The 25038-nt window shown below is 53.9% G+C and overlaps 2 protein-coding genes across 4 annotated transcripts in view; one reads left to right on the top strand and one right to left on the bottom strand.

The window, feature by feature from the left end:
- Nucleotides 1–678: 678 nt before the first annotated feature.
- LOC125130841 (keratin, type II cuticular Hb6) overlaps nucleotides 679–25038 on the bottom strand; it is a 36334-nt gene continuing 11974 nt past the window's right edge. Inside the window, exons 3-11 of one of the 2 annotated variants that reach the window (XM_047786686.1) lie at nucleotides 7278–7650; nucleotides 6326–6534; nucleotides 5587–5647; nucleotides 4723–4818; nucleotides 4331–4495; nucleotides 3929–4054; nucleotides 3462–3682; nucleotides 1596–1627; nucleotides 679–1436 (exon numbers count right to left, since the gene is read on the bottom strand). In XM_047786686.1, coding sequence (XP_047642642.1) covers nucleotides 1255–1436; nucleotides 1596–1627; nucleotides 3462–3682; nucleotides 3929–4054; nucleotides 4331–4495; nucleotides 4723–4818; nucleotides 5587–5647; nucleotides 6326–6534; nucleotides 7278–7646 — 1461 coding nt within the window. In that variant the 5' untranslated portion in view covers nucleotides 7647–7650 and the 3' untranslated portion in view covers nucleotides 679–1254. Of the gene's footprint in view, nucleotides 1437–1595; nucleotides 1628–3461; nucleotides 3683–3928; nucleotides 4055–4330; nucleotides 4496–4722; nucleotides 4819–5586; nucleotides 5648–6325; nucleotides 6535–7277; nucleotides 7711–25038 lie in introns of those variants that run through there. The other variant, XM_047786687.1, reaches the window with a different exon arrangement.
- On the top strand, nucleotides 17845–22842 carry LOC125130840 (keratin, type II cuticular Hb1). 2 transcript variants are annotated; one of them, XM_047786684.1, is made up of 10 exons: nucleotides 17861–18229; nucleotides 18974–19182; nucleotides 19866–19926; nucleotides 20695–20790; nucleotides 21018–21182; nucleotides 21459–21584; nucleotides 21829–22049; nucleotides 22296–22327; nucleotides 22598–22654; nucleotides 22781–22842. In XM_047786684.1, exons 1-10 carry the CDS (start codon nucleotides 17861–17863, stop codon nucleotides 22840–22842), a joined length of 1398 nt encoding a protein of 465 aa, XP_047642640.1. The 2 variants fall into 2 exon arrangements, with proteins under 2 accessions (XP_047642639.1, XP_047642640.1); XM_047786683.1 differs by having other exon boundaries at nucleotides 17845–18229; nucleotides 22598–22842.

The raw sequence follows: 25038 nt of genomic DNA, 5'->3' as shown, positions 1-25038 counted from the left end.
CTGGCCACATCTAGAGTCATCTTTGGTTGTCACAATTGACTTTTTTTTTTGTCTTTTTGCTATTTCTCGGGCCGCTCCCTCGGCATATGGAGGTTCCCAGGCTAGGGGTCGAATCGGAGCTGTAGCCACTGGCCTAGGGGCGCAGCAATGCAGGATCCGAGCCGAGTTTGCAACCTACACCACAGCTCACGGCAACGCCGGATCGTTAACCCACTGAGCAAGGGCAGGGACCGAACCCACAACCTCATGGTTCCTAGTCGGGTTCGTTAACCACTGCGCCACGACGGGAACTCCCTGGTTGTCACAATTGAGATGCAGGGGTAATACAGGCATTTAGTGGGTAGAAGCCCGTGACACTATTAAACATCCTAAAATGCATAAGACAGCCCCCTAACTAAGACATCTCCAGCCCAAAATGTCAATAGCGTTGAAATTGAGAAACCTTAGTTTAGAGAAACGCATGACCATGCAAGGCAGGGAGGGACTCCCCCACCTCCATGGGACTTCTCTTGTTTTCCCAAGGCTCGGGTTGCTCAAGGCCAGATGGGCAGCTTCTACTGCTGTCATTTCCCCCTTCTGAAAAATAATTAAATGAATGGAGAGGTCTTCAGGCAATCTCCGGCAGGGAGCACCTATCATAGGAGGGCCCTGGCATTTGCAAGACTCTGAGACACCAGGTTTGATTAGCTACAATTAGTTTATTGGAAACAAAGAGTGAAACAAAGGCAAACAACTAGGCAGGCAGTTGAGTCACTGGCTTTTCAGAAGCTTCTGCAGGCATCCCTGGAAGGTGATGGTCTGCCCTCCCATGGGTCACGTGCCTCACAAAGTTACAGGAAAACCACTGTCAGTGCTCCCCATCTCCATTCTCCAGGGACTAGCACATTCGCAGATTCCCAGGACATGCAGAAGGGGAGATTCGGTGGCCTTTCCTGTCTCCACGCTTAAGTGAATGGGTCAGGCAGGACCAATGAATCCAGCAAAAAACAAACAAAAAAAAAAAACCAGAACTGGAAAAAAAGATGAATCCTCAGGGCAAGAAAACAGCTACTAGGAAAGGTTACAGAAAGAGGCTAAGGGCACCCCAGCCTCCTCGGAGTTCAGGCGCTTGGGGGATGGCACACTGAGGGAGCAGGTGTGGAGGATGGGCAGAGAGTACCCATCTGGCCCCTGGTTCCGCAGAGGCAGGTGGTTCGTGGGACAGTGGGAGGGGCGTTCCAGTGGCGTGAGGTCTGGACTGGGCAGAGAGCGAGCCTAGCACCTCTTACAGCCCACGCTGCTGCTGACCACCGCGGAGCAGGGGCTGCAGGCGTTGGCGGTGCCCACCACCACGTTGGCGCTGCAGGGGGCGCTGCAGACGCTGGTGGTGACAGCAGGGGCAGCACCGGAGGCGCAGAGATCTCCGCAGACTATGCCACCTCGGGAGCTGCTGACACCTGAATGGGGGGGGGGGGGGGGAAGGGGGCGCGGGAGAGGAGAGAACACGTTGAGATGCGGGTCAGGCACAGTCACAGCCAGGCGGCTAGGGGCAGCGGAAATGCTCCCTCCCCCAAGGCGCTGGGACCACCCTGCTGGAGAAGGGGCAGGTTACTTACAGACATTCACGGAGCCCACGCCTTCGCACAGCCTGCCGGGAAAGGAAAAAAGCGATCAGTGCCGCGGAAAAGCCGCTGGACCACACAGCCAAGGTGAAAGGGGAGGTCCCCCGCCTTCCCGCTGCGCATTTGGCCAGGGGAAGCATCGATAAGCCTTAGCCCGGTTACCGGTCACCATAGGGGTTCTGGAGACAGATGCCCTGGTGCACCTGGCTCTCTACCCCTTATGAGCGGAGCAACCTGAGATGTGCCCTCCCTCAGCCGGCCTCCTCCTGGAGAAAATCCACTCCCGCGATCATTTGTGAAGACAAACTCAAACGATGTGTGTGTGTGTGATGCCTGCCACACGACGCACGCATGCTTCAGAAGCAGGAGCTGCTACTGTTTCTTTGGGTTCTGATTGACTTGTACATGCATCAGAGGGGCAGCAGATTGAAATTCCTGAATCTGTTTTGATTGGTGTCACTAAAAGGTGGGCTTCTGGACCACAGCAGTTTTTGTCTCTTCTTTTCCCCCTTGCAGAATCCACAGTGCCCTCCAATGATGCCTGGCTCAGGAAATAACTTGCATGAATGAATAAGGTGTTAGAACCCACTGAGAGCAGGCTCAGAGACTAGCTACACCAATTCCCTTACTTGACAGGTAGAGACGCGGAGGCCCAGAGAGAGGAAAATACCAATGCTAGAGGCAGGATGATCACTCCAGCCACCTAACTCCACCCAGCCCGCCGTTCCTTTCCACACAGTGCTGTCTCCTTAAGGAAAATACACGGAGGTCCTTCTGAGAGTCTGTGGCAAAGGGTTGTCAAAATCAGCTTCGGGATGAGGAGAATCTGCAGCCCCCCCATTCACCAGCCCACGCCCGAGATTCCTAGAGAAGCCACACCATAGCCTCTGAGTTCACTCCAAGAACACTGCGGGGCGGAGGTAAGATGGCTCTGTTTCCAGTTCTCTCTCCGTGTCTCTCCAAGATCCAAACCCAGTCCTGAAAAACTGCCCCTGGAAGTCTTTACCGATGAAACACCCCAGGCCCGGCAAGCCCCAGCGCCTCCAGGCGCTCTGATGCAATCACATGAGTTTGTTGCAAGACTCACCATGTGATCGCTTTGCTTCCAGCTACCAAACCTGTGTCCCCATCTCCCCAGGACAGAGGATGCTCCCCCTGCATCCTCACCCTCCGCTCTGCTCTACCCAAGGCCAGGGGCCTGGCTATATCAGAGACGAGGAAGGCTCAGGGTGTGAGCTCCTGACTAACCCAGGGAAAGCAGCAAACACAGGAAGACGGCTGACCAGTGGGTCTCCTCCTGCCCCCCAAAGCAGTCAACAAGCAAAAACACCCAGAGTAGGGCATAGCTGTCTCCAGAGACTATTCCCAACTGTCTGTCTACCCTTATTCCACGTGCTACAATGGAAACCACTTAGGGGCACTGTCTGTATTTAGAATATATACATGTGTTCATAAAATCCATTAGTGAAGCAGTCATTTGGGGATAAAGCTAAACTCCCAGGACTGGGACAAGGACCAGGATTGAGAGAGAGCTGAGATGCTGAGGGGCACGGGCAGTGAGGGCCCCAGAGGAAGGAGGCACTGTCACGGGAAGGTGGCCCCAAGCCGGACCCAGCTTCTCAAAAACAGCAATTACTATGGCCTTGACTACAGGGTTGCAGGAACATATTTGCATAATCCCCCACCAGCATCCAGGTGGGCAGGAGAAACTTAAATTGGAGCCAGAAACATACCCGATGACATACTCAAATTGCCTGTCCATTAGTGGGATGGGAGGTTTGAGTCAAGTAGGGGTGTGAGGGTCACAGAGCACTGAGAACCCAGCCAGGGCTGGGAGAGGAATTTGGCAATGATACCCACCTCTGCTCCTCGCCCTCCAGCAGGCGCCTATAGGTAGCGATCTCGATGTCCAGGCCCAGCTTGGAGTTCAGCACCTCCTGGTACTCCTTGATCAGGCAGGCCATGTCCTGCTTGGCCTTCTGCAGGGCGGCCTCCAGCTCCGCCAGCTTGCACTTGGCATCGTTGAGGGCCACCTGGCCCTGCTGCTCAGCTTCAGCCACGGCAGCCTCCAGCTTGGAGTTCTGGGGGCCCAGAAGAGAACAAGGTGGGTTGTGGTCCCTGGGTCTCTGTGCCCACGTCCTGGATGTGTCCAGGCTCTCTCCCCAGCCAGCAGGGATCAGCCCAGGAACAGGCCTCTCCCCTTCATCACACGGGTCTCCCTGAGCGACCACCACCTAGTCATGCACAGGGGCTGGAGAATGAATGGTGAGATCCATTTGGGCGCACACGGGCTGTGGGAGCCTGGGTGGGCCTCCAGGGACCCCTACCTGGCACTTGGCATTCTCGATCTCGGCCGTCAGCCTCTGGATCACGCGGTTCAGCTCGTTGATCTCCTCCTTGGTGCGGCGCAGGGTCTCCCCGTGCCGGACCACCGTGGCCTTGATCTCCTCACACTGGGGGAGGCAGAGGGGCCTGTGAGACTCAGCATGAGACTGCCTACCCATTCAGGACACCACAGGTGTCACATTCAGGTGATGGTGCAGGCCGTACAGTGCTCACCTGTGCAATTGCACATGGCAGCCCCGTCCTGCACTATAACCTGACAGCTGCCTGCCCTTCTCCCACCAGCCCTAGGAATCCGAATCCCCAGGCAAAAGAGGCCTCGTTCACATGCCCCTCCCATCCCTGCCACTGCCGTGACGAGGACGCAGGTGTCCTGGGCCACTCGCCTTGCTGCGGTACCAGCTCTCAGCCTCGGCCCGGCTGCGGCTGGCGATGTCATCGTAGTGAGCCTTGATCTCCGCCACGATGTTGTCCATGTTCAGGTCCCGGCTGTTGTCCAACTTGACAATGACCGAGGTGTCTGAGATGTGGGCTTGGAGGATGCGGATCTCCTGCAGATGGCGGGGGTGGAGGGATGCCAGGGTCTTGTTCACATCATGGCCTCACCGCCCCCCTCGCCCAGTGTGGACCCAGCCTCCTCAGCCCTGCCCTGCCCCCCAGCCCTGCCCCCCTCTGACAGCCTCTCCCGCCCAGATCCCCGTCCAGCTGGGACCCCAGACCGACACACGCTCTCGTCTCGGCCAGCTGCTGCTTTTCTGCCTGGACCACAGCCGCTCACCTCCTCATACAGTCGCCGCAGGAAGTCGATCTCCTGGACCAGGGCCTCCACGTTGGCCTCCAGGTCTGACTTGCGGACGTAGGCGCAGTCCACGTCCTGGAAAGGCGCAGCGGCTTTGAGCTCAGAGGTCCCCCGGGGATCATCAGCTCAAACTCCTCTCTCTTCTCCCCCATGGCATGGAGGTGGGGCAGGGGGACCTCTCAGTGGTCCTCGTCCCTTCCCATCGCCAGACCCTCTGCCCTGCCCTGGAGGTTCGTCCCAGTCTACTCTCCTTCGGAGAACAAACCCCTCGAGCCTTGGAGACGGACCCAGCATTTCAGCCCCCACGTGAGACCTTTCCCCTCCCACCCAGCTCTCCTTCTTACCCTCCCCTGCACCAGGAAGCCTGCAGACCGGCGGACTCTTGCTCAGCCACCTTGGCCCTTCCCTGTGCCCTAGCACTCCTCCAAAAGTCCACTCCTGGCTCTGTCCCATCCTGCCCCAGACCCCAGGACTATGCGCCCCCTCCCGATCAGACTTCCTGCAAAGCGAGACAGCCACTGCCCCTCAGCAGAGGGGCTGAAGCTGCCACGCCTCCAGGGGATGCCAGCCCCAGCCCCAGCCTCTGAAGCAGCACCCAACATCCCGAGGTCAACTCAGCCATCCTCCTGCCCCAGGGCGGGGGGCCAGTGGACCTTCCAAGGTGATTGCCCTTGGCAAAGCCCTAGCGAGCCCTTCACAAGCTGATCTCTGGAATTTCCCATCGTGCCTCGGCAAGGTCACCGCACCCCACACGGACGGAGCTCGAGACCATGGGTCTTCCCAGCAGGAGTCTGGCATTCTCAGACCCCTCACGTGTGTGCGTCCCGATCCCGTGTCACTCACCTTCTTCAGAGCCACAAACTCATTCTCGGCCGTGGCCCTCAGGGCAACTTCCTCCTCATACCTGAGGCAGAAGGGGGCAGAGGGTGAGGTCAGGGAAGGGCGAGGGGCAATTTCAGCAACTTCTCAACCAGCCGGAGCCCTGGCAGCCCTGCCGGGTCTTCTCTGGTTGGGTCTGGGATGTGTCTGTGCTTCTCTCTCCGCTTTGAATGGGGGGGGGCGGTCCGTGGGGCTACTCCTCTGGGACCTCACAGCCCTGTTCCCAAGGCGGCTCTGAGGTCACCTCTGGGGGAAATAAGGACTCAGCCCCAGCCCCTGCTAGGAGTGGACGCAGCACCTGGGGGGCACCGCAGCCCCGGCCTCCCCTCACCCAGCTCAGCTGTGGGAGGGCCTGGGAGTCCCAGAGGCCCTCAGTTAGGTCAGCACCTTGAACTTGGCAGCTCTGAGTGACACAGAGGCTCCTATCAGATCCAGGTGCTAAGGTGGGAGCCTGAGAGGCCCGGAGGAGACAGCCTGGCAGACCGGAGGCCTCCCCTCTCTGAGAAGAGAAGCCCAAAGGAGGAGCGGTAGCTCCTGGGGGATCACGGCCCTGCTCCCAGGCGTCTGGTCAACAACTGCGTGATGAGCACTCGACCCGGCCTGCAGGGTGCTCGCCCTTCTTGGAACTCTTCTCTGGTCTCATCCAATGGGCTTTCACCCAAGTGCATTTCCTGAGCCCAGCATCACCCCTGGCCACACTCACTTCTTCTTGTAGCCCTCCAGCACCTCCTGCACGTGGTTGAGCTCGGAGGCCAGCCTCCCGCTGTCGGCCTCCACGCGCTCGGCCTCCCGCCTCAGCGTCTCGATGTAGCCATTGAAGAGCGGCTCCAGGTTGCTCTCGCAGCACTGGCGGTTCTGGTAGAACTGCAGCTTGGTCTCCAGCAGCTTGTTCTGCTGCTCCAGGAAGCGCACCTGCCATTTGGGGTGGGAGGAGGGGTCAGTTGGCTCCTAGTGTCCCAAAGCCCATGGCGGGGGGAGGGGGGTGAGGAGTGGGCTGGGGAGGGTGCTGATTGTTTTAAGACAAACCGCCAAACTGAGAGCTCCGCAGAGAGTAGATAGAGAGAAGCAGTGGGAGACAAGGCAACTTCTGGATTTCAGGATTGTGATCTCTGTTCGAATTTTCCAGCTTAGGAGTGAGAGCAAGGGGCCGGGAAAGATCATTCCTAGCTCTCAGCTGAACTGAATTATCCTGACCCATTGAGTCTGGGTGGCATGTTGGGCAGAGGTCTTTTTGCCTCTGACTCCACCGTCAGTGCCCAGCCCGGTTTGCGAATGGGTGGGTTCAGGTAAGGTGTGATCAAGGACACCCATCCAAAGGATGACCTGTGATCCGGTTCCTATTTCTTATGTGCATTCTTTGCGTCTTGTTTGCATGTGTGGCTTTCTTCCTCTGGCATGCATTTCCAAGCCTTGTCCTTGTCTGTCTGTGGGGACTCTGCCCGTCTGGACAGAGGTTGTATATGATAACGGTGCTCTCATCAGGAGCCCCTGGCTCTGTACTCATTCCTCTGGTCTGTGTGTGCCCCGGATCTGTGTCCCTCGCCTCCCTCAGCGTGGGAGCTCACCTGGACCCCATCTCTTCTGCGCCCTGACTACCCGCTCAGGGCCTGCCCAGGAAGGGAAGGTTCAGGAAGGGTGTGATCAAGGACACCCACCTTGTCAATGAAGGCGGCGAACCTGTTGTTGAGAAACTTGATCTGCTCCTTCTCCTCTTGCTTCACACACTGGGCGTTGGGGTCGATCTCCAGGTTGAGGGGCGCGAGGAGGCTCTCGTTGACGGACACGGTGGTGATGCAGGGCGGGCTGGGACGGACCACGCCGCCAGAGCGGTACCCGAAGCTGCGGCCATAGGAGCCAGCGCGGAAGCCTCCGCAGACGCTGCGGCTGCCAAAGCCCCCGGTGAGGCCGCGGTAGCAGGAGATGCCCCGGTAGGGGGCAGCCGTGATGCAGCAGCGGCCTGCCCGAGGTCCGCAGGCAGAGGTGCAGCTGAAGGTGCGGCCAGCACAGTAAGATCCACAAGTCATGGTGCTCGTTTTGGGCACGGGAGGCTCTGAGGAGGGAGGCGTCGGCCTAATGGAGTGCACAGTGGAGGTGTTTACTTCTTCGACATCAGTCGGCCTTTTATACATGTGGGGAGCGTGACGTATCCCCGGGTTAGGAGCAATTAGACATATTTATGGGCTTCGGTTGTTTAACTGCTGTGGTGCCTTTCTCAATGTGTTTAATTGGGGGCCAGATGCGACCACATGTGGGCAGATGTTTACGGTCTTTTACCCGAAACTGCACGTTTTTGTCTTCAAAGAGCCAGCTCATCCTCCCCCACATCCACCGTATCCTCACCCTTCACAGCTGGCAAAACTCAGGATTTGGAGGATGGAGGAGCGGTGACTCAGGTTGGAAAGGGGGGTGGGAGGCGGGGCTGTGGCTCCTCCCCACCCTCCCATTTGATGCTGTCACGCCGCTGTCCGTGGTGCTGATTGCACCGGCCCTGCACCACTGGGGGAGCATGAGATCAACAGATGATGTGGAACTTCTGGTGTGCTTGGTGATTTGCCTGGCAGCCATGGCCTCTTTCTGCATCTCAAAGCTCCGCACTTACACAGTCTACCACCTAATCACACATATGTCCCCAATGCCACCAGAACTGCTCCCAAATCCCTCACCTATACCCATCAACATATCCTCCATCCCCGCTCACTTTCTCTTTTTCCTCCCTCCCTCCCTCTCTCTCCCTCTCTCTCCCCTCACCTCCCCACCCACACATAGTGCACTCACATGCTGGCCTTTCCATCCAGTCTCACACACACACACACACACACACACACACCTGCTCGTGTACATACTCATCTACCCCCAGTTGCACATAGACCAACTCATTAGACCTCTTGGTCAGCCTATGCTGAGAGGAGTTTCTCTCTCTCTTAGAGTCTCCTATGAGGCCTAAGGAGGCACACACTGGCTCAATGGCCTCAGAAATGCCCAACTATTTCCAACAAGGTTCCCAGGAACAATAGCATGACTGGATTTCACCTCAAGACACCATGTCTCCTCCAGAGCCCAGAAGGACCATCACTGTTGTAAATCTGTATAGCATTCAGCTCAGAATATAAGAGAATCATTCTACATAGAGCCATATGAGGACAGCATCCAGCCCCCTGCCATCACTTCCTTGAGCCTGTGCTGTTTTCTCTGCTATTGATACAAACCCTGCAACCCCCTTTCCTTTATGGCAGTTTGTCAGTATCCTTGAAAGATATCAGAACAGGTTTATATTGGTGTGTGCTATCCAGCCAGTGTGGATAGGTTTGGCCTTGAACCCGAAAGGGCTGGATAGGAACCAAGGCTCTGTCTTAACTAGCTCTGTGTGATGGGATGAGGAATTTCACTCCTCTGGGTAATGAACTAAGCCTCTTTTTTACCAGGGCTTCCTTGGGGAATTGCAGAGATATGCACAGGCTCAGTAAACTCCTGAGCACCGTGTAGATATGCTTATTGGAATCATTAAAAAGCAGGAGGTTCTGGGGCTGCATTTTTTTTTTTTGTCCTTTTCTACACCCATGGCATGTGGAGGTTCCCAAGCCACAGGTCCAATTGGAGTTACAGCTGCTTGCCTTTGCCACATCCACAGCAGCGCCAGATGTGAACCACGTCTGTGACCTACACCACAGCTCACAGCAATGACAGATCCTTAACCCACTGAGCAAGGCCAGGGATTGAACCCACAACCTCATGGTTCCTAGTCGGATTTGTTTCTGCTGCACCATGACGGGAATTCCTGGGGCTGCATTTTTTTCAGAGTTCACATTGTGATTCAGCAGTAGGAGCAACCAGAATTTTAATGAAACCGATTAGGACAAAAATCAAGTAGAAGGGAAAATGGAAAATATCAGAGTGTTTCACATGTGGTAAAAATAACATTTCAGGACTTTTTATTCAAAAATATGTGACATGTATTATGTGTATATTTAGTCACTATGCAAAATAATTTCTTAATATAATTGAAACTAAAAAGTCTAAATATGTGACCTATCACTTAAGAACGCAGACCCAGATTCCAAACTACCTAGCTGCAAAGTCCTGCTCTGCCACTTTCTAGCCATGTAAATTCTGGCAATGACTTAACCCCTTCATACCTCTTTTCATGATTTGTAAAATAGCAATAAAGGTACCCACTTCATAAAGTTTTTATAAGGATTAAAAGAATTAATCCATGTAAAGCATTTAGAACAGAACCTGGCACGTCTAAGTACATGATCATATTACTGGTAGGGGTCGCTGCTACTGCCACTGTAGTTATAGTGGCAGATTTGTTGGGGAGGTAGATGTAGGTGTTATTGTTGCTGCTGCTCCTGTGGATGTATCAGCAGGTTTGATGGAATATACCTACCCACATCCCTAAACTGCTTATATAAAATTACCACTAATGGTGCCTATCTTAAAGGACTCATAGAAGGACTGAATTTTAAAATACATGGGCAGTGCTTAACACAACACCTGGCACATAATAAATGCTCAATAAATGTTATCCACCATTATTCTACCATGGGGGGGGGCAGTCCAAGGGGCAGGGAGAACTGGAGACCTTTGACTATGGTTACTTCCTTTATCCTGGACAAGAACCTAAAATCAATTGTCCACCCTCAATCCCCACTCTAGCCTGTCTCCCCCAGGAAAAGCCCAATAAGAATCTCTCCTCTTAAGCAAAGAGAAAATGTCACCAATCCATGGGCAACCGCACTACTGGATGAAAAGAAAAGCTCGGACAGTCCTAAAAGTCTGTTATCTGAAATGATTTATCAATTTGTATTTCTCACTTGGGCTTAACCAACCATCAGAAATCCTCAGCCATAAATCAATGAGCCATAAATCAAGCTCATTCTTCTTGCTTTTTGCCTGATTCTGAAACCTCACGATTGGTCAGTAGCCCAGGGATACCATGGAGTTGAAGGTAGGGGATATGCCCTTGGTAATCCATCCGGGTATAATGGAATTCCAAAGAGGGCAAGAGAAGTCAGGCTGGACCAATGGAAGTTGGGTTTGAGGAAAAATCTGCCAGAAGGGGAGCAGATATTTACGGTTTCCTAAGGAGGTTGCGTTATGTCTCCCATTGAGGGGAAACTTATGTAAAAGAGAAAACATTCTTTATTCTGAAGTGGCTGCCATGTTTGTGAAGACGGGTGAACCAAAAGGCCTCCTTATCTTGAAATCAGAGCCTCTTCTTTTAGACCAAGTAGATCTTGTTTCAAGGGATGCCTGGAAAGAAGAGGTAGGTCAGGTGGTTTTAACATTAAGAAGTTCTTCCTTCAATCCGTCCTGTTCCTGTGAAGGATGTTTTAAGACAAATTCCCCAAGATAGACGGTGAATTAGACAAGACAACATCGTGTTGCTGGATTCAGGGATTCTGTGATTGCTATGTCCCTGCAATATGCTGAACCCTGTCTTAATTTTGGATAGAGGGAGGGAGGCACTAAGAGGAGGAAAGAGACATGGATTCTGGAGCTCCTGATCTAATGGGGCAGACCCAGAAGTTCAGAAGTTCATGAGAAAGTCCAGACATCTGAAGAGGGCTGCCTTTCAGCTAGACCACCAGATGCTCAGGAAGACAAGTCCTACCGACAGTGCCTATTCTGGGGCGATGTCAAGTACAGCCAGACTGATGAGAAAGACAAGAAAGGCTCCCAGGAAAGGGTGAGGACAGGTTTCAGGAAGGCAGCAGGACGGACATTGTTGGTTTAAAAGATGTGCCTGGAGGTATTTCAGAGAGTGGATGGTAGGAGCCCTTGAGGGCCCTTGCAGAAGAATAAAGGATCATAAGCTGCTGTGACAGTGGAGAGTCACTTGAGACAGAGACCTCAGAAGCAAGGCTCATGGCATTCTGCTCCATTGTGACAGCCTGTGGACTCTACATCTGGAGGATATCAAAACTGTACTCTAGACTTGCAGATATCCAAGAGGTCATGACATTTCTACCCTGGAAGCACACGCTTTTTGTTCACAGAAAGCAGGTGCAAGGCCAGGTTCCAGTGAGGGAAATTGAGGGGTGAGGGCGTGGCTATTCACATAACCCTTGGGCTGTTGTTAATCAGGGAGTTGACCTCAGATCCAGCTGCCACCGGGCAGCAGCACAGGGATTCGAGGAGAGCCTCACATCAGAGCCCTGCCTTCTCGGCCAAGAGAGCCTGGGACAGTGGCCAACTACCCGTGAGAACTCACCAGAGGACTGAGGGCCAAGGCTTTCATGGAGAGTCTGGCAGAGGATGAAGCCAGATTCAGGAGCTCCACCCTTGGTGAGGTCCCTTCTCATAAACAGGCTGAGCCCCTGGGCCTCCCCCAGCCATGTCCCTGCCCCGTGATGGTTCATTGCTTTAGAGCCAGAGCCAAGGTTGCCTACCTCTTGGATCAGTCTACACCTTGCCTTCAACTCTGTGTCCCTTCCCCCTTCAACCTCCTCCTCCCCTGCCCTTCCACCCCTGGAGTGTCCCCTGACCACCCTCCTCTCTGTCTGCTCCCTCTTTTTCCTCCACTATCTTCCACTTCCCTCCTCTCCCCTCTCTCTCCCCCAGTCTCCCCTCCCATTTTCCTTACCCCCAGCCAGTCTCTGTCCTTCTTTCCAGTGGCCCTGGAGAGTAATTGTCCAAGACCAAGCATCTTGTCACTCCTTTTCTCTAGAAGTCTACCTTCCACCCACTTCTCTCTTTCCTTCCCCAACCCTCCCCCATCTCTACTCTGGCCCGTGGCCTTCAGAATTCTTGCTTTTATTGGTCACTTCTCCCTTCCATCCCCATCATCACTCAGGTCAAGGTCTTCACTTTGGTAAAGGGCACATCTGCTCACTTCACCCTTCCTTCAGGCCCCAGCCAGGAACTTCTCCCCGCCCCCCAGGAATGGCCGCCCTCTGGTCTGCTTCATCTGGGCCCCACCCCATCCTACCAAAAAGCTTTGCATAGTTAATCTTCAAGCTTTGATGGCTCCATTACTCAGCACTTAATATGTAGCTGGTACTCATTTCATTCACACAACAAATATTTATTGAGCACCTACTATGTGCCAAGCCCTTGGACTATAGCCATGAACCAAATATTTGTACTCACTGGTGTGTTCAGGGTTTGCATTTTTATTCCTGATCTGGCTACATGTCAAGCTTTGCTCTTAGAACTGGAGGCTCCCAACAAACAAGGATAAGCTCTCCTCCAACCTCTGGTCCTGAACCCTGAGAGCACATTAAAGGGCTCGTACCCTGAAGAGGTACGGGATGAAGGCAATTAGTGAGTGTCTGCAAATGTGCCAAATATAAACCATCTACTATGTGGTGCTTTGATCGATGGCAGACAGTGAATAGATAGGAGTGCAATACAATGAGATTAAACTCATCCCTTACATTGGGATCAAACACAGCAGGCACTGAGGGCCAGCGCTGTCTCCAACGACACAACCTGAGCAAATCTCTTAATCCTCTAGGCTTCAGTGTCCTCATCTGTAAAACTAGGATAATAACACCTGCCTCAGAAGGTAATCATAACCATGAAATGCATTAATCCATGTGGGGTAATTAGAATATTTTCTGAAGATGAAAACAAACATCAAGAGATATTCTTTTTTTTTTTTTTAGGGCTGCGCCCACAGCATATGAAAATTCCCAGGCTGGGGGTTGAATCAGAGTTGTACCCACTGGCCTACACTACAGCCACAGCAATGCCAGATCCTTAACCCAGTGAGCAAGGCCAGGGATCAAACCTGAGTCCGCATGGATGCTAGTCAGATTCATTTCTGCTGCGCCACGATGGGAACTCCAAAAGATATTCTTATATTTTAAGTTTGGAAGAATAATTATAAAACCATTTTCTATGCTAAGCATATGCCACCTACATACTTTTTTTTAATAGCCACATACCCTAGAAAAACTCTTGCACAAATACACCAGAAGACATGGAGGAAAATGTTCACAGCAGCTCTGCATAATACAAACTCTGGAAACAGCCATGAGGCCATCAGGGTGGAAAGATGAATAAACTGTGACCTATTCATACAATGAGTACAATCCATAGTGAAAATGAACACAATACAGTTACGAGAGGCAACACCGAAGAAAAGAAACCAGAGATGAAAGAATACACACAATGTAATGGATTTTTATGCAGCGCAAAACCTGGAACACTAAATAGTATATGATTTAGGGATGTGTTCCTTAGTCTTACAACTGTAAAGAAATGCAAGGGAATGATGCAACACAAAAGCCCAGAGAGGAGCCATCCGTGGGTCAGGAAGGAAGGCAGTCCAGTGAGGACAAGGCTCAGAGGAAGCTCCTGAGTTATACATATGTTCTATTTCTTCCCATAGGTGGTAGACACACTACTGACACATTCTCTTCTGGGGGTGATATATTTCACAATAAGAGCAATTTTAACTTCCATTAAGTGCCCATTGCCAGAGCCAAGATAATAAAGTGGTGATTCTGCCAACCCCTCCCCTTACCTCTCCCCTTTCCCCACCACAAGCTTTTCTTACTCCAAGAAAATCTACAGGGAGTTCTCACTGTGGCTAAATGAATGAAGAACCCAACCTAGTGTCTGTGAGGATGCAGCTTCCATCCCTGGCCTCTCCTGTGGGTCAAGGATCCAGCGTTGCCACAAGCTGTGACATAGGTTGCAGATATGGCTCGGATCCAGCATCGCTGTGGCTGCGGCATAGGCCAGCAGCTGCAACTTCAAGGTGACCCCTAGCCCCAGAACTTCCATATGCCACAGGTGCAGTCAGAAAAAGAAAATAAAATAAGAAAAAATAAAATCTACCCATTAACTATCCTTTCATTTATTTATTTATTTATTTCTGGCCACACCTGCAGCATGTGGAAGCTCCCAGGCCAGGGACTGAATCCAAGCCATGGCCGCAACCTATGCCACAGCGATGGCAGTGTCAGATCCTTAACCCACTGAGCTGGGCCAGAGATTGAACCCGCGCCCACGCAGTGACCTGAGCTGCTGCAGTCAGATCCTTAACCCACCATGCCACAGTGGGAACTCCTTGACTGGGAAGTCCTTTTAGGTCTTTGAAAGGAGCAGACATTAATAATAGCAGAAGTTGAATAAAATGGGGTCACATTTGAATTTTTTAAATATCTTGTCCTAAATTGTTTCTTTGAAATTGCTTGGCAAGGGTCAGCCAAAAATAATTAGCTCGTGTTTATGAGTATCATGTTTATAGGGAGTAACACTGGTAGAAAAGGCGAAGGAGTGTGAGCTGCACTCTGACTCATGAGGCTTCTGCTTGGGGGATACCCAGCCAGCTGGCTGGGAGCACTACTGCTCCGTGGTGGGCAGTGCCCAGTGGCGGATGAGGACATAAAGGGCGTCAGAAGAGCTGGCCCAGCTCCCCAAACATATAAAGTGACCTCAGGAACCACGCCCTTCTCTGGGATGGCCAGATGGCTGACACAGTCCATGACCCCATGTCCGTCCTGTCACAAGGCCCCACTTCTGAATATTTTGCTCAGATGCACTATTCTCTTGTCCTTCTTCCTTCTTTTCCCACCAACCCCATCCTCCCTCCTGCCCTAAGCTGCGCTACCCTAAGGCACAGCAGCTGCCAGCCATGGCATTTCACTTCTCTTCCCTGTACTTTATGGGGTCACCTTCTTAGACCTGCTCTATTGGAGTGAGGTGCGTCATGGGTACGTAGAACCCAGTACAATCTATCAGGGTACCTACAATATACCAGAGGTAAACAAATAACTAAAACTGCCCTTCTCCATCCCTCCCTTCAGTTCTCAGCCACAGGGCCTTGCAGTACTCCAGCCCCGAGCCACTCATTGCCCCATGCCCCACGCATGCCCACTGGCCCGCCTGGTTCTAACCAGCCCAACCTCCTCTGACTCTGCCCAACTTCCTTAGACTGACTCTCCCAACCTTCCATCCACAGATAAGCTCTCCCGAACAACTTTCTCCACCCCACCCCCCTTTTTTTTAGGGCCACACCCACAGCATATGGAGGTTTCCAGGCTAGGGGTGGAATCAGAGCTGCCTATGCCACAGCCACAGCAATGCCGGATCCAAGCCAGGTCTGCGACCTGCAGTGCAGCTCACGGCAAGGCCAGATCCTTAACCCCCTGAGTGGGGCCAGGAATCGAACCTGCATCCTCATGGATACTAATCAGGTTCATTACTGATGAGCCACACAATGGGATCTCCCTGTACCCCATTTCCCCTAGGAAATCTAGGGGTTGACATAGCCTGTAGGTGAGAAGGCATGGCATCTCCTGAGCTCCACGACTTACTAGCTAGGGGAATTTGGGCAAGTTATTTAACCTCTCTGTGTCTCAGTTTCCTTATCCGTAAAATGGAGATAATGATATATAGTTGATATGAGGATTAGAGATCATGTATGACATATAAGGATGGTCACATAGTAGACAGACAATGAAAAAAAAAAAAAATAGCACCTCTGTTGCCTTATAGAGTTCTTTCCAGTTGTAAAGGGGAAACGTTCTCAAGTGATCCAATTTAGCATCGCCAATAACAGGGCAAACTGACATTTTGTGCCTCCTTAGATGATACAAGAAGAGCTACATAGCATCATTGATGAAGAATTCTGCCCCAAAATGTTTCAGTTAAACCCAATCAAGCCTCTAGACCAGCGCTATCCAGTAGATGCTGGTGTGGTGGTGGAAAGGTTCTGCATCTGTGCTGTCCAGTAAAGCGGCCATTCATCATGAGTGGCATGCGGCTAGTGCACCTGAGGGACTCGATTTGGAATGTATTTCCTTTAATAATTAAAATGTCAATAGCCACATGTGCCTATTGGCGCTCACATTGAACAGCCTAGCTCTAGACTACACTGCCAGTTTATAGAAAACACAGGATCGGACTTCTTGGATGGTCTAGGGGTTAGGATTTTGTGCTTTCACCGCAGTGGCCTGTGTTCAATCTCTGGTCTGGGAACTGAGATCTCACATCAAGCCACAGCACACCAAGGCCAAAACACAACAAAACAAAAAGATAGAGCCATATGCGAAATTATAGAAAAATCAGTTTTTTTTAATTCATAGGAAAATTGGGAAATTTTAATATGAAATGGGTAGTAAAAGATTTATGGGGAGTTCCCGTCGTGGCTCAGTGATTAATGGATCTGACTAGGAACTATGAGGTCTCGGGTTCGATCCCCGGCTTTGCTCAGTGGGTTAAGGATCCGGCATTGCCGTGAGCTGTGGTGTAGGTTGCAGACGTGGCTTGGATCCTGCGTTGCTGTGGCTCTGGCGTAGGCCAGTGGCTACAGCTCTGATTCGACCCCTGGCCTGGGAACCTCCATATGCCACGGCCCAAGAAATGGCAAAAAGACGGAAAAAAAAAAAAGATTCATGGCAATTATCGTTTATTTTCGTGCATGTGAAAATGGTACTGTCCTTATTCTTAAGAAGTGCATGCCGAAGTATTTAGGGGTTATATGTCATGCTCTGTTATTGTCAAATAATTAGGCAAATGGGAAAAGCAAATATGGCACAAGGTTAACGGCTGAATCTAGGTTCCTGGGCGGAATATATCAGGGGGGTTGTTAAACAGGTACTATTCTTTCAGCATTTCTGTATACTTGAAAATTCTCATGATAAAACCTGAAGAAGACATACAACACAAATAGTTAATAATCTACTGGCTGCTGGCCTGACAGGAAACGTCAGATGTAATTGAGAAGCCAAATGGACTATCTGGAGACGGAGGAAATATAGATGTATGTTATACTAGCACCTTGGACAGTAATGGGATGAAATTATTGGTTGATACTGCAGTCGTTCCTAGGTCCCCCATTCTCACCCCCCACACACACACACAGGTCCCCGGCTTCTCCCACATCTGGCCTCCCTTCGCCTCCCCTTTGCATGACCCCATTCCTCCCTCCCCAGCCCTGCCCTGCCCTTCTCTGTCCAGGATCATCAGATGCGTTCATGCCAGGCTGGCAGGCACTTTGAAGATGAAACATGCTGAGTCCCCCTGTAGCCCAGGTATTGGCATCCTTTACACAGAGGAGGGTGCGGGCCACTCCACTATTAAAGCACATTCTAGAGAGGCGTTGGACCCAGCCCGCCACCCAAGCCCATAAAGCACAAATTGCCACAACCCCATCTGCATAGCCAAGCCCTTTCCAGATGAGCATAAATAGGACCGGGGCTCCTTCAGAGGCACATTGGAGTTTCCACAGGGCTCCAGCTCTCCCATCCTGTGCTGTGCAACCCAAACGCCTGGAAGAACCATGACCTGCAGATCAGGATTCAGCAGCCGCACCTTCAGCTGCACCTCTGCCTGCGGACCTCGGGCAGGCCGCTGCTGCATCACGGCCGCCCCCTACCGGGGCATCTCCTGCTACCGCGGCCTCACCGGGGGCTTTGGCAGCCGCAGCGTCTGCGGAGGCTTCCGCGCTGGCTCCTATGGCCGCAGCTTCGGGTACCGCTCTGGCGGCGTGGTCCGTCCCAGCCCGCCCTGCATCACCACCGTGTCCGTCAACGAGAGCCTCCTCGCGCCCCTCAACCTGGAGATCGACCCCAACGCCCAGTGTGTGAAGCAAGAGGAGAAGGAGCAGATCAAGTTTCTCAACAACAGGTTCGCCGCCTTCATTGACAAGGTGGGTGTCCTTGATCACACCCTTCCTGAACCTTCCCTTCCTGGGCAGGCCCTGAGCGGGTAGTCAGGGCGCAGAAGAGATGGGGTCCAGGTGAGCTCCCACGCTGATGGAGGCGAGGGACACAGATCCGGGGCACACACAGGCCAGAGGAATGAGTACAGAGCCAGGGGCTCCTGATGAGAGCACCGTTATCATATACAACCTCTGTCCAGACGGGCAGAGTCCCCACAGACAGACAAGGACAAGGCTTGGAAATGCATGCCAGAGGAAGAAAGCCACACATGCAAACAAGACGCAAAGAATGCACATAAGAAATAGGAACCGGATCACAGGTCATCCTTTGGATGGGTGTCCTTGATCACACCTTACCTGAACCCACCCATTCGCAAACCGGGCTGGGCACTGACGGTGGAGTCAGAGGCAAAAAGACCTCTGCCCAACATGCCACCCAGACTCAATGGGTCAGGATAATTCAGTTCAGCTGAGAGCTAGGAATGATCTTTCCCGGCCCCTTGCTCTCACTCCTAAGCTGGAAAATTCGAACAGACATCACAATCCTGAAATCCAGAAGTTGCCTTGTCTCCCACTGCTTCTCTCTATCTACTCTCTGCGGAGCTCTCAGTTTGGCGGTTTGTCTTAAAACAATCAGCACCCTCCCCAGCCCACTCCTCACCCCCCCTCCCCCCGCCATGGGCTTTGGGACACTAGGAGCCAACTGACCCCTCCTCCCACCCCAAATGGCAGGTGCGCTTCCTGGAGCAGCAGAACAAGCTGCTGGAGACCAAGCTGCAGTTCTACCAGAACCGCCAGTGCTGCGAGAGCAACCTGGAGCCGCTCTTCAATGGCTACATCGAGACGCTGAGGCGGGAGGCCGAGCGCGTGGAGGCCGACAGCGGGAGGCTGGCCTCCGAGCTCAACCACGTGCAGGAGGTGCTGGAGGGCTACAAGAAGAAGTGAGTGTGGCCAGGGGTGATGCTGGGCTCAGGAAATGCACTTGGGTGAAAGCCCATTGGATGAGACCAGAGAAGAGTTCCAAGAAGGGCGAGCACCCTGCAGGCCGGGTCGAGTGCTCATCACGCAGTTGTTGACCAGACGCCTGGGAGCAGGGCCGTGATCCCCCAGGAGCTACCGCTCCTCCTTTGGGCTTCTCTTCTCAGAGAGGGGAGGCCTTCGGTCTGCCAGGCTGTCTCCTCCGGGCCTCTCAGGCTCCCACCTTAGCACCTGGGTCTGATAGGAGCCTCTGTGTCACTCAGAGCTGCCAAGTTCAAGGTGCTGACCTAACTGAGGGCCTCTGGGACTCCCAGGCCCTCCCACAGCTGAGCTGGGTGAGGGGAGGCCGGGGCTGCGGTGCCCCCCAGGTGCTGCGTCCACTCCTAGCAGGGGCTGGGGCTGAGTCCTTATTTCCCCCAGAGGTGACCTCAGAGCCGCCTTGGGAACAGGGCTGTGAGGTCCCAGAGGAGTAGCCCCACGGACCGCTCCCCCCCCCCCCATTCAAAGCGGAGAGAGAAGCACAGACACATCCCAGACCCAACCAGAGAAGACCCGGCAGGGCTGCCAGGGCTCCGGCTGGTTGAGAAGTTGCTAAAATTGCCCCTCGCCCTTCCCTGACCTCACCCTCTGCCCCCTTCTGCCTCAGGTATGAGGAGGAAGTTGCCCTGAGGGCCACGGCCGAGAATGAGTTTGTGGCTCTGAAGAAGGTGAGTGACACGGGATCGGGACGCACACACGTGAGGGGTCAGAGAATGCCAGACTCCTGCTGGGAAGACCCATGGTCTCGAGCTCCGTCCGTGTGGGGTGCGGTGACCTTGCCGAGGCACGATGGGAAATTCCAGAGATCAGCTTGTGAAGGGCTCGCTAGGGCTTTGCCAAGGGCAATCACCTTGGAAGGTCCACTGGCCCCCCGCCCTGGGGCAGGAGGATGGCTGAGTTGACCTCGGGATGTTGGGTGCTGCTTCAGAGGCTGGGGCTGGGGCTGGCATCCCCTGGAGGCGTGGCAGCTTCAGCCTCTCTGCTGAGGGGCAGTGGCTGTCTCGCTTTGCAGGAAGTCTGGTCAGGAGGGGGCGCATAGTCCTGGGGTCTGGGGCAGGATGGGACAGAGCCAGGAGTGGACTTTTGGAGGAGTGCTAGGGCACAGGGAAGGGCCAAGGTGGCTGAACAAGAGTCCGCCGGTCTGCAGGCTTCCTGGTGCAGGGGAGGGTAAGAAGGAGAGCTGGGTGGGAGGGGAAAGGTCTCACGTGGGGGCTGAAATGCTGGGTCCGTCTCCAAGGCTCGAGGGGTTTGTTCTCCGAAGGAGAGTAGACTGGGACGAACCTCCAGGGCAGGGCAGAGGGTCTGGCGATGGGTAGGGACGAGGACCACTGAGAGGTCCCCCTGCCCCACCTCCATGCCATGGGGGAGAAGAGAGAGGAGTTTGAGCTGATGATCCCCGGGGGACCTCTGAGCTCAAAGCCGCTGCGCCTTTCCAGGACGTGGACTGCGCCTACGTCCGCAAGTCAGACCTGGAGGCCAACGTGGAGGCCCTGGTCCAGGAGATCGACTTCCTGCGGCGACTGTATGAGGAGGTGAGCGGCTGTGGTCCAGGCAGAAAAGCAGCAGCTGGCCGAGACGAGAGCGTGTGTCGGTCTGGGGTCCCAGCTGGACGGGGATCTGGGCGGGAGAGGCTGTCAGAGGGGGGCAGGGCTGGGGGGCAGGGCAGGGCTGAGGAGGCTGGGTCCACACTGGGGGAGGGGGGCGGTGAGGCCATGATGTGAACAAGACCCTGGCATCCCTCCACCCCCGCCATCTGCAGGAGATCCGCGTCCTCCAAGCCCACATCTCAGACACCTCGGTCATTGTCAAGTTGGACAACAGCCGGGACCTGAACATGGACAACATCGTGGCGGAGATCAAGGCTCACTACGATGACATCGCCAGCCGCAGCCGGGCCGAGGCTGAGAGCTGGTACCGCAGCAAGGCGAGTGGCCCAGGACACCTGCGTCCTCGTCACGGCAGTGGCAGGGATGGGAGGGGCATGTGAACGAGGCCTCTTTTGCCTGGGGATTCGGATTCCTAGGGCTGGTGGGAGAAGGGCAGGCAGCTGTCAGGTTATAGTGCAGGACGGGGCTGCCATGTGCGATTGCACAGGTGAGCACTGTACGGCCTGCACCATCACCTGAATGTGACACCTGTGGTGTCCTGAATGGGTAGGCAGTCTCATGCTGAGTCTCACAGGCCCCTCTGCCTCCCCCAGTGTGAGGAGATCAAGGCCACGGTGGTCCGGCACGGGGAGACCCTGCGCCGCACCAAGGAGGAGATCAACGAGCTGAACCGCGTGATCCAGAGGCTGACGGCCGAGATCGAGAATGCCAAGTGCCAGGTAGGGGTCCCTGGAGGCCCACCCAGGCTCCCACAGCCCGTGTGCGCCCAAATGGATCTCACCATTCATTCTCCAGCCCCTGTGCATGACTAGGTGGTGGTTGCTCAGGGAGACCCGTGTGATGAAGGGGAGAGGCCTGTTCCTGGGCTGATCCCTGCTGGCTGGGGAGAGCCTGGACACATCCAGGACGTGGGCACAGAGACCCAGGGACCACAACCCACCTTGTTCTCTTCTGGGCCCCCAGAACTCCAAGCTGGAGGCTGCCGTGGCTGAAGCTGAGCAGCAGGGCCAGGTGGCCCTCAACGATGCCAAGTGCAAGCTGGCGGAGCTGGAGGCCGCCCTGCAGAAGGCCAAGCAGGACATGGCCTGCCTGATCAAGGAGTACCAGGAGGTGCTGAACTCCAAGCTGGGCCTGGACATCGAGATCGCTACCTATAGGCGCCTGCTGGAGGGCGAGGAGCAGAGGTGAGCCATCCCATTCCCACCCTTTGCCCAAGCTCACCCTTGATCTTGGCTGCACTATGGCCCAAGGTCTGGGACAAACCCATCATTTATCACTTCGGGATAGGGTGGTAGTTTTGGAGTTACTGTTCCTTCAGACCCTCTGCTTTTACTGTCTTGACCACGGCTGGACTTCATTTCTAGAATTTGTGGAGCTTGGTCTGCAACCCTGGCCATCACTCATGTTGCCTTTTTCCTCTTCCCTCTTAGGCTGTGTGAAGGTGTTGGCTCCGTGAATGTCTGTGAGTAACACAGGCCCTCCGTGGATGGATTTACTGGCTTCCTGTAAGGGATGGAAGGAGGAGGCTTAAAGATAAGAGTGCCTAAGACCTGCATATAAGAATGAGCTGGCATCACACGGGGAGGGATCTGGGGTCTGACAGCAGGAGAGGCCACAGCTTGGGACTAGAGGGACCCAGAGCTGTTAAGTAAAGATGCCTGGAGGGACCATCCCCAGGGAGGCGGGGGTCTCTACACTCCAAGAATTCTGACTCAGCCTTTGGGGTTCGCAGGTGTCAGCAGCTCCCGGGGCGGGGTCGTGTGCGGGGACCTCTGCGTGTCTGGCTCCCGGCCCGTGACGGGCAGCGTCTGCAGCGCCCCCTGCAGCGGGAACGTGGCAGTGAGCACCGGCCTGTGCGCGCCCTGCGGCCCCTGCAATTCCGTCACGTCTTGTGGCCTGGGCACCGGCGGCGTGGGCTCCTGTGGCATCAGCTCCTACAGCCTGGGCTCCTGCACCAGCAACTGCCGCAAGTGTTAGGCGCCCCAACGCAGGCACGTCCCAGCACCTCTCAGGCGCGCAGCCCGCAAGCCCGCCCTGCCTGGCCGGGCCCCGCCCACCCCTGGGCGAAGCCAGCCCGGGGCTGCTTCTCTGGCACCTTCCAAAGTCCACCCCATTCATGACCTCTCGAGCCTATGCTTGATCCCCTGTCCCTGGGCTGTGCGCCCGCGCTGGGAAAGGCTACCGTAGAAAGAAATCTCTTTGGCGCCCAAGGGAAGGACATCCCTGGGCAGGGAGGACCAGAACCAGGACCCTACCCTGGGCTGCCATGGGGACAATGGCCAAAGCCCCCACTCTGTCGCAGCATCTTCCCTTCCTCTTATGCCGTGTTCATCTCTTTCTTTATCTGTGCTTCCAATAAATCACTGTAGCCAACCCTGGACTTTGTCTGCACTTCTCTTATCCTTCTCAGGGCTCAGGGTTTGGGGGGTGGAGGTCCCCAAAGTCACATGGAGCAGAGAATCCCACCCCCCCAAATCTGGGGTCTCCACTCCAGTCCCCTGTCCCTGGGTTCACAGTAGTCTCAGATTTAGCCAAGCATTGTGCTGAATCACTACATCCTACAACTGTATCCCCACTTCCTTCACCAGATATCTTGCAGATGAAGAAATCAGAGCTCAGGGGCCCCAAGTAGACAGGACAGGGCCCCACACCTGAGTTCTGTGGCGCAGCTGGGATTTGAACTTCGTGTGCATATCTAGTGCTCATCTTACTTAATCCCACCTGCCTCCCAGAAGACAACTCTGTGCATTTGTAAACTGATGGATAGATTCACCAGTCACTCAAAGCTTAAGGAAATATCACTCCTGGTTTTGGTGGGAAAGACTCATTCATGCCTGAGTCATTTATGAGAATTCTTTAAGGGGCGACTACATGAACATGACAAATTTCAAACAGCCTTTGATATGGCTACCTTTTTAAAAATAGAGTCCTTTGGGAGTTTGGAGAACTACCATTAGCTGATAAATTGCCTCCAAGCTAGAAAACAGTAAGATTATGTGACATGCATACAGGTGAGCATGCAGACTCTGGAGCCAGACTGTCTGGATCCAAACATGGGCTCTGTTCCTAGCTGAGTGACTTTAGGCAACTGTCTTACCCTCTCTGTGCCTCAGTTTCCATATGTCTCCCATGAAAAATGATTTTTTAAAAAAGAGCACCTCTCTTTTTACCTCCTAGGGTTGTTGGGAGGCTTAAGGAATTTTATATATGTACACTATTTAGATGGCGCCTGCCACAAAATAATCCCAATACATGTTTATCATCATAGGATTCTATTGTAGAAAGGAAAGCGCAAATCCTTCCAGGGACCAAGGCCATGGCCAGCCTCTCGTTACACTTCTATCTGTGATCAGAGATGGCAAGCCCATTGAGAGAGGTCCCCACACCTTTCAGGCCATCAAACTCCTTTATGCAGGCAATGCAGTCCCAACACAGATGAGGATCTTACGAGTGCTGGTGGGAGTGGGGAGATGGCCCCTCAGCTTCACTAAAGGTCAAGGAGAGTCCCTGAAGATACATCAGTACATAGAGTGAATCTCTACATTTCCAATTCCAGGCCCAGGAAACCGTAGCAGAAATGAAAGTCCCCATCCACACCTCTAAGGGCGATAGACATAATTAAGAATATTGAGGAGGTCCCGTCGTGGCGCAGTGGTTAACGAATCCGACGAGGAACCATGAGGTTGCAGGTTCGGTCCCTGCCCTTCCTCAGTGGGTTAACGATCCAGCGTTGCCGTGAGCTGTGGTGTAGGCTGCAGACGAGGCTCGGATCCCACGTTGCTGTGGCTCTGGCGTAGGCCGGTGGCTGCAGCTCCGATTCAACCCCTAGCCTGGGAACCTCCATATACCGCGGGAGCGGCCCAAGAAATAGCAAAAAGACAAGAAAAATATATATATATATATTGAGGAGGTCCCGTCGTGGCGCGGTGGTTAACGAATCCAACTAGGATCCATGAGGTTGCGGGTTCGATCCCTGGCCTTGCTCAGTGGGCTAAGGATCCAGCGTTGCCATGAGCTATAGTGTAGGTTGCAGACACGGTTCGGATCCCCCGTTGCTGTGGCTCTGGTATAGGCAGGTGGCTGCAGCTCCAATTAGACCCCTAGCCTGGGACCCTCCATATGCCGCGGGACGCCACCCTAGAAAAAGCAGAAAGACAAAAAAAAAATATATAT

The sequence above is a fragment of the Phacochoerus africanus genome, chromosome 7 (assembly GCF_016906955.1).
Source record: "Phacochoerus africanus isolate WHEZ1 chromosome 7, ROS_Pafr_v1, whole genome shotgun sequence".
Taxonomy (NCBI): Eukaryota; Metazoa; Chordata; class Mammalia; order Artiodactyla; family Suidae; genus Phacochoerus; species Phacochoerus africanus.
This window is presented reverse-complemented; position numbering and strand designations above follow the sequence as displayed.

Bases quoted from the DNA above. Each gene is read 5' to 3' on its own strand.
- LOC125130840 (XM_047786683.1), top strand. From the start codon at position 17,861: ATGACCTGCAGATCAGGATTCAGCAGCCGCACCTTCAGCTGCACCTCT. The intron at 20,791-21,017 runs GTGAGCGGCTGT...CGCCATCTGCAG, and splicing joins TGCGGCGACTGTATGAGGAG to GAGATCCGCGTCCTCCAAGC. The intron at 22,328-22,597 runs GTGAGTAACACA...TGGGGTTCGCAG, and splicing joins TGTTGGCTCCGTGAATGTCT to GTGTCAGCAGCTCCCGGGGC.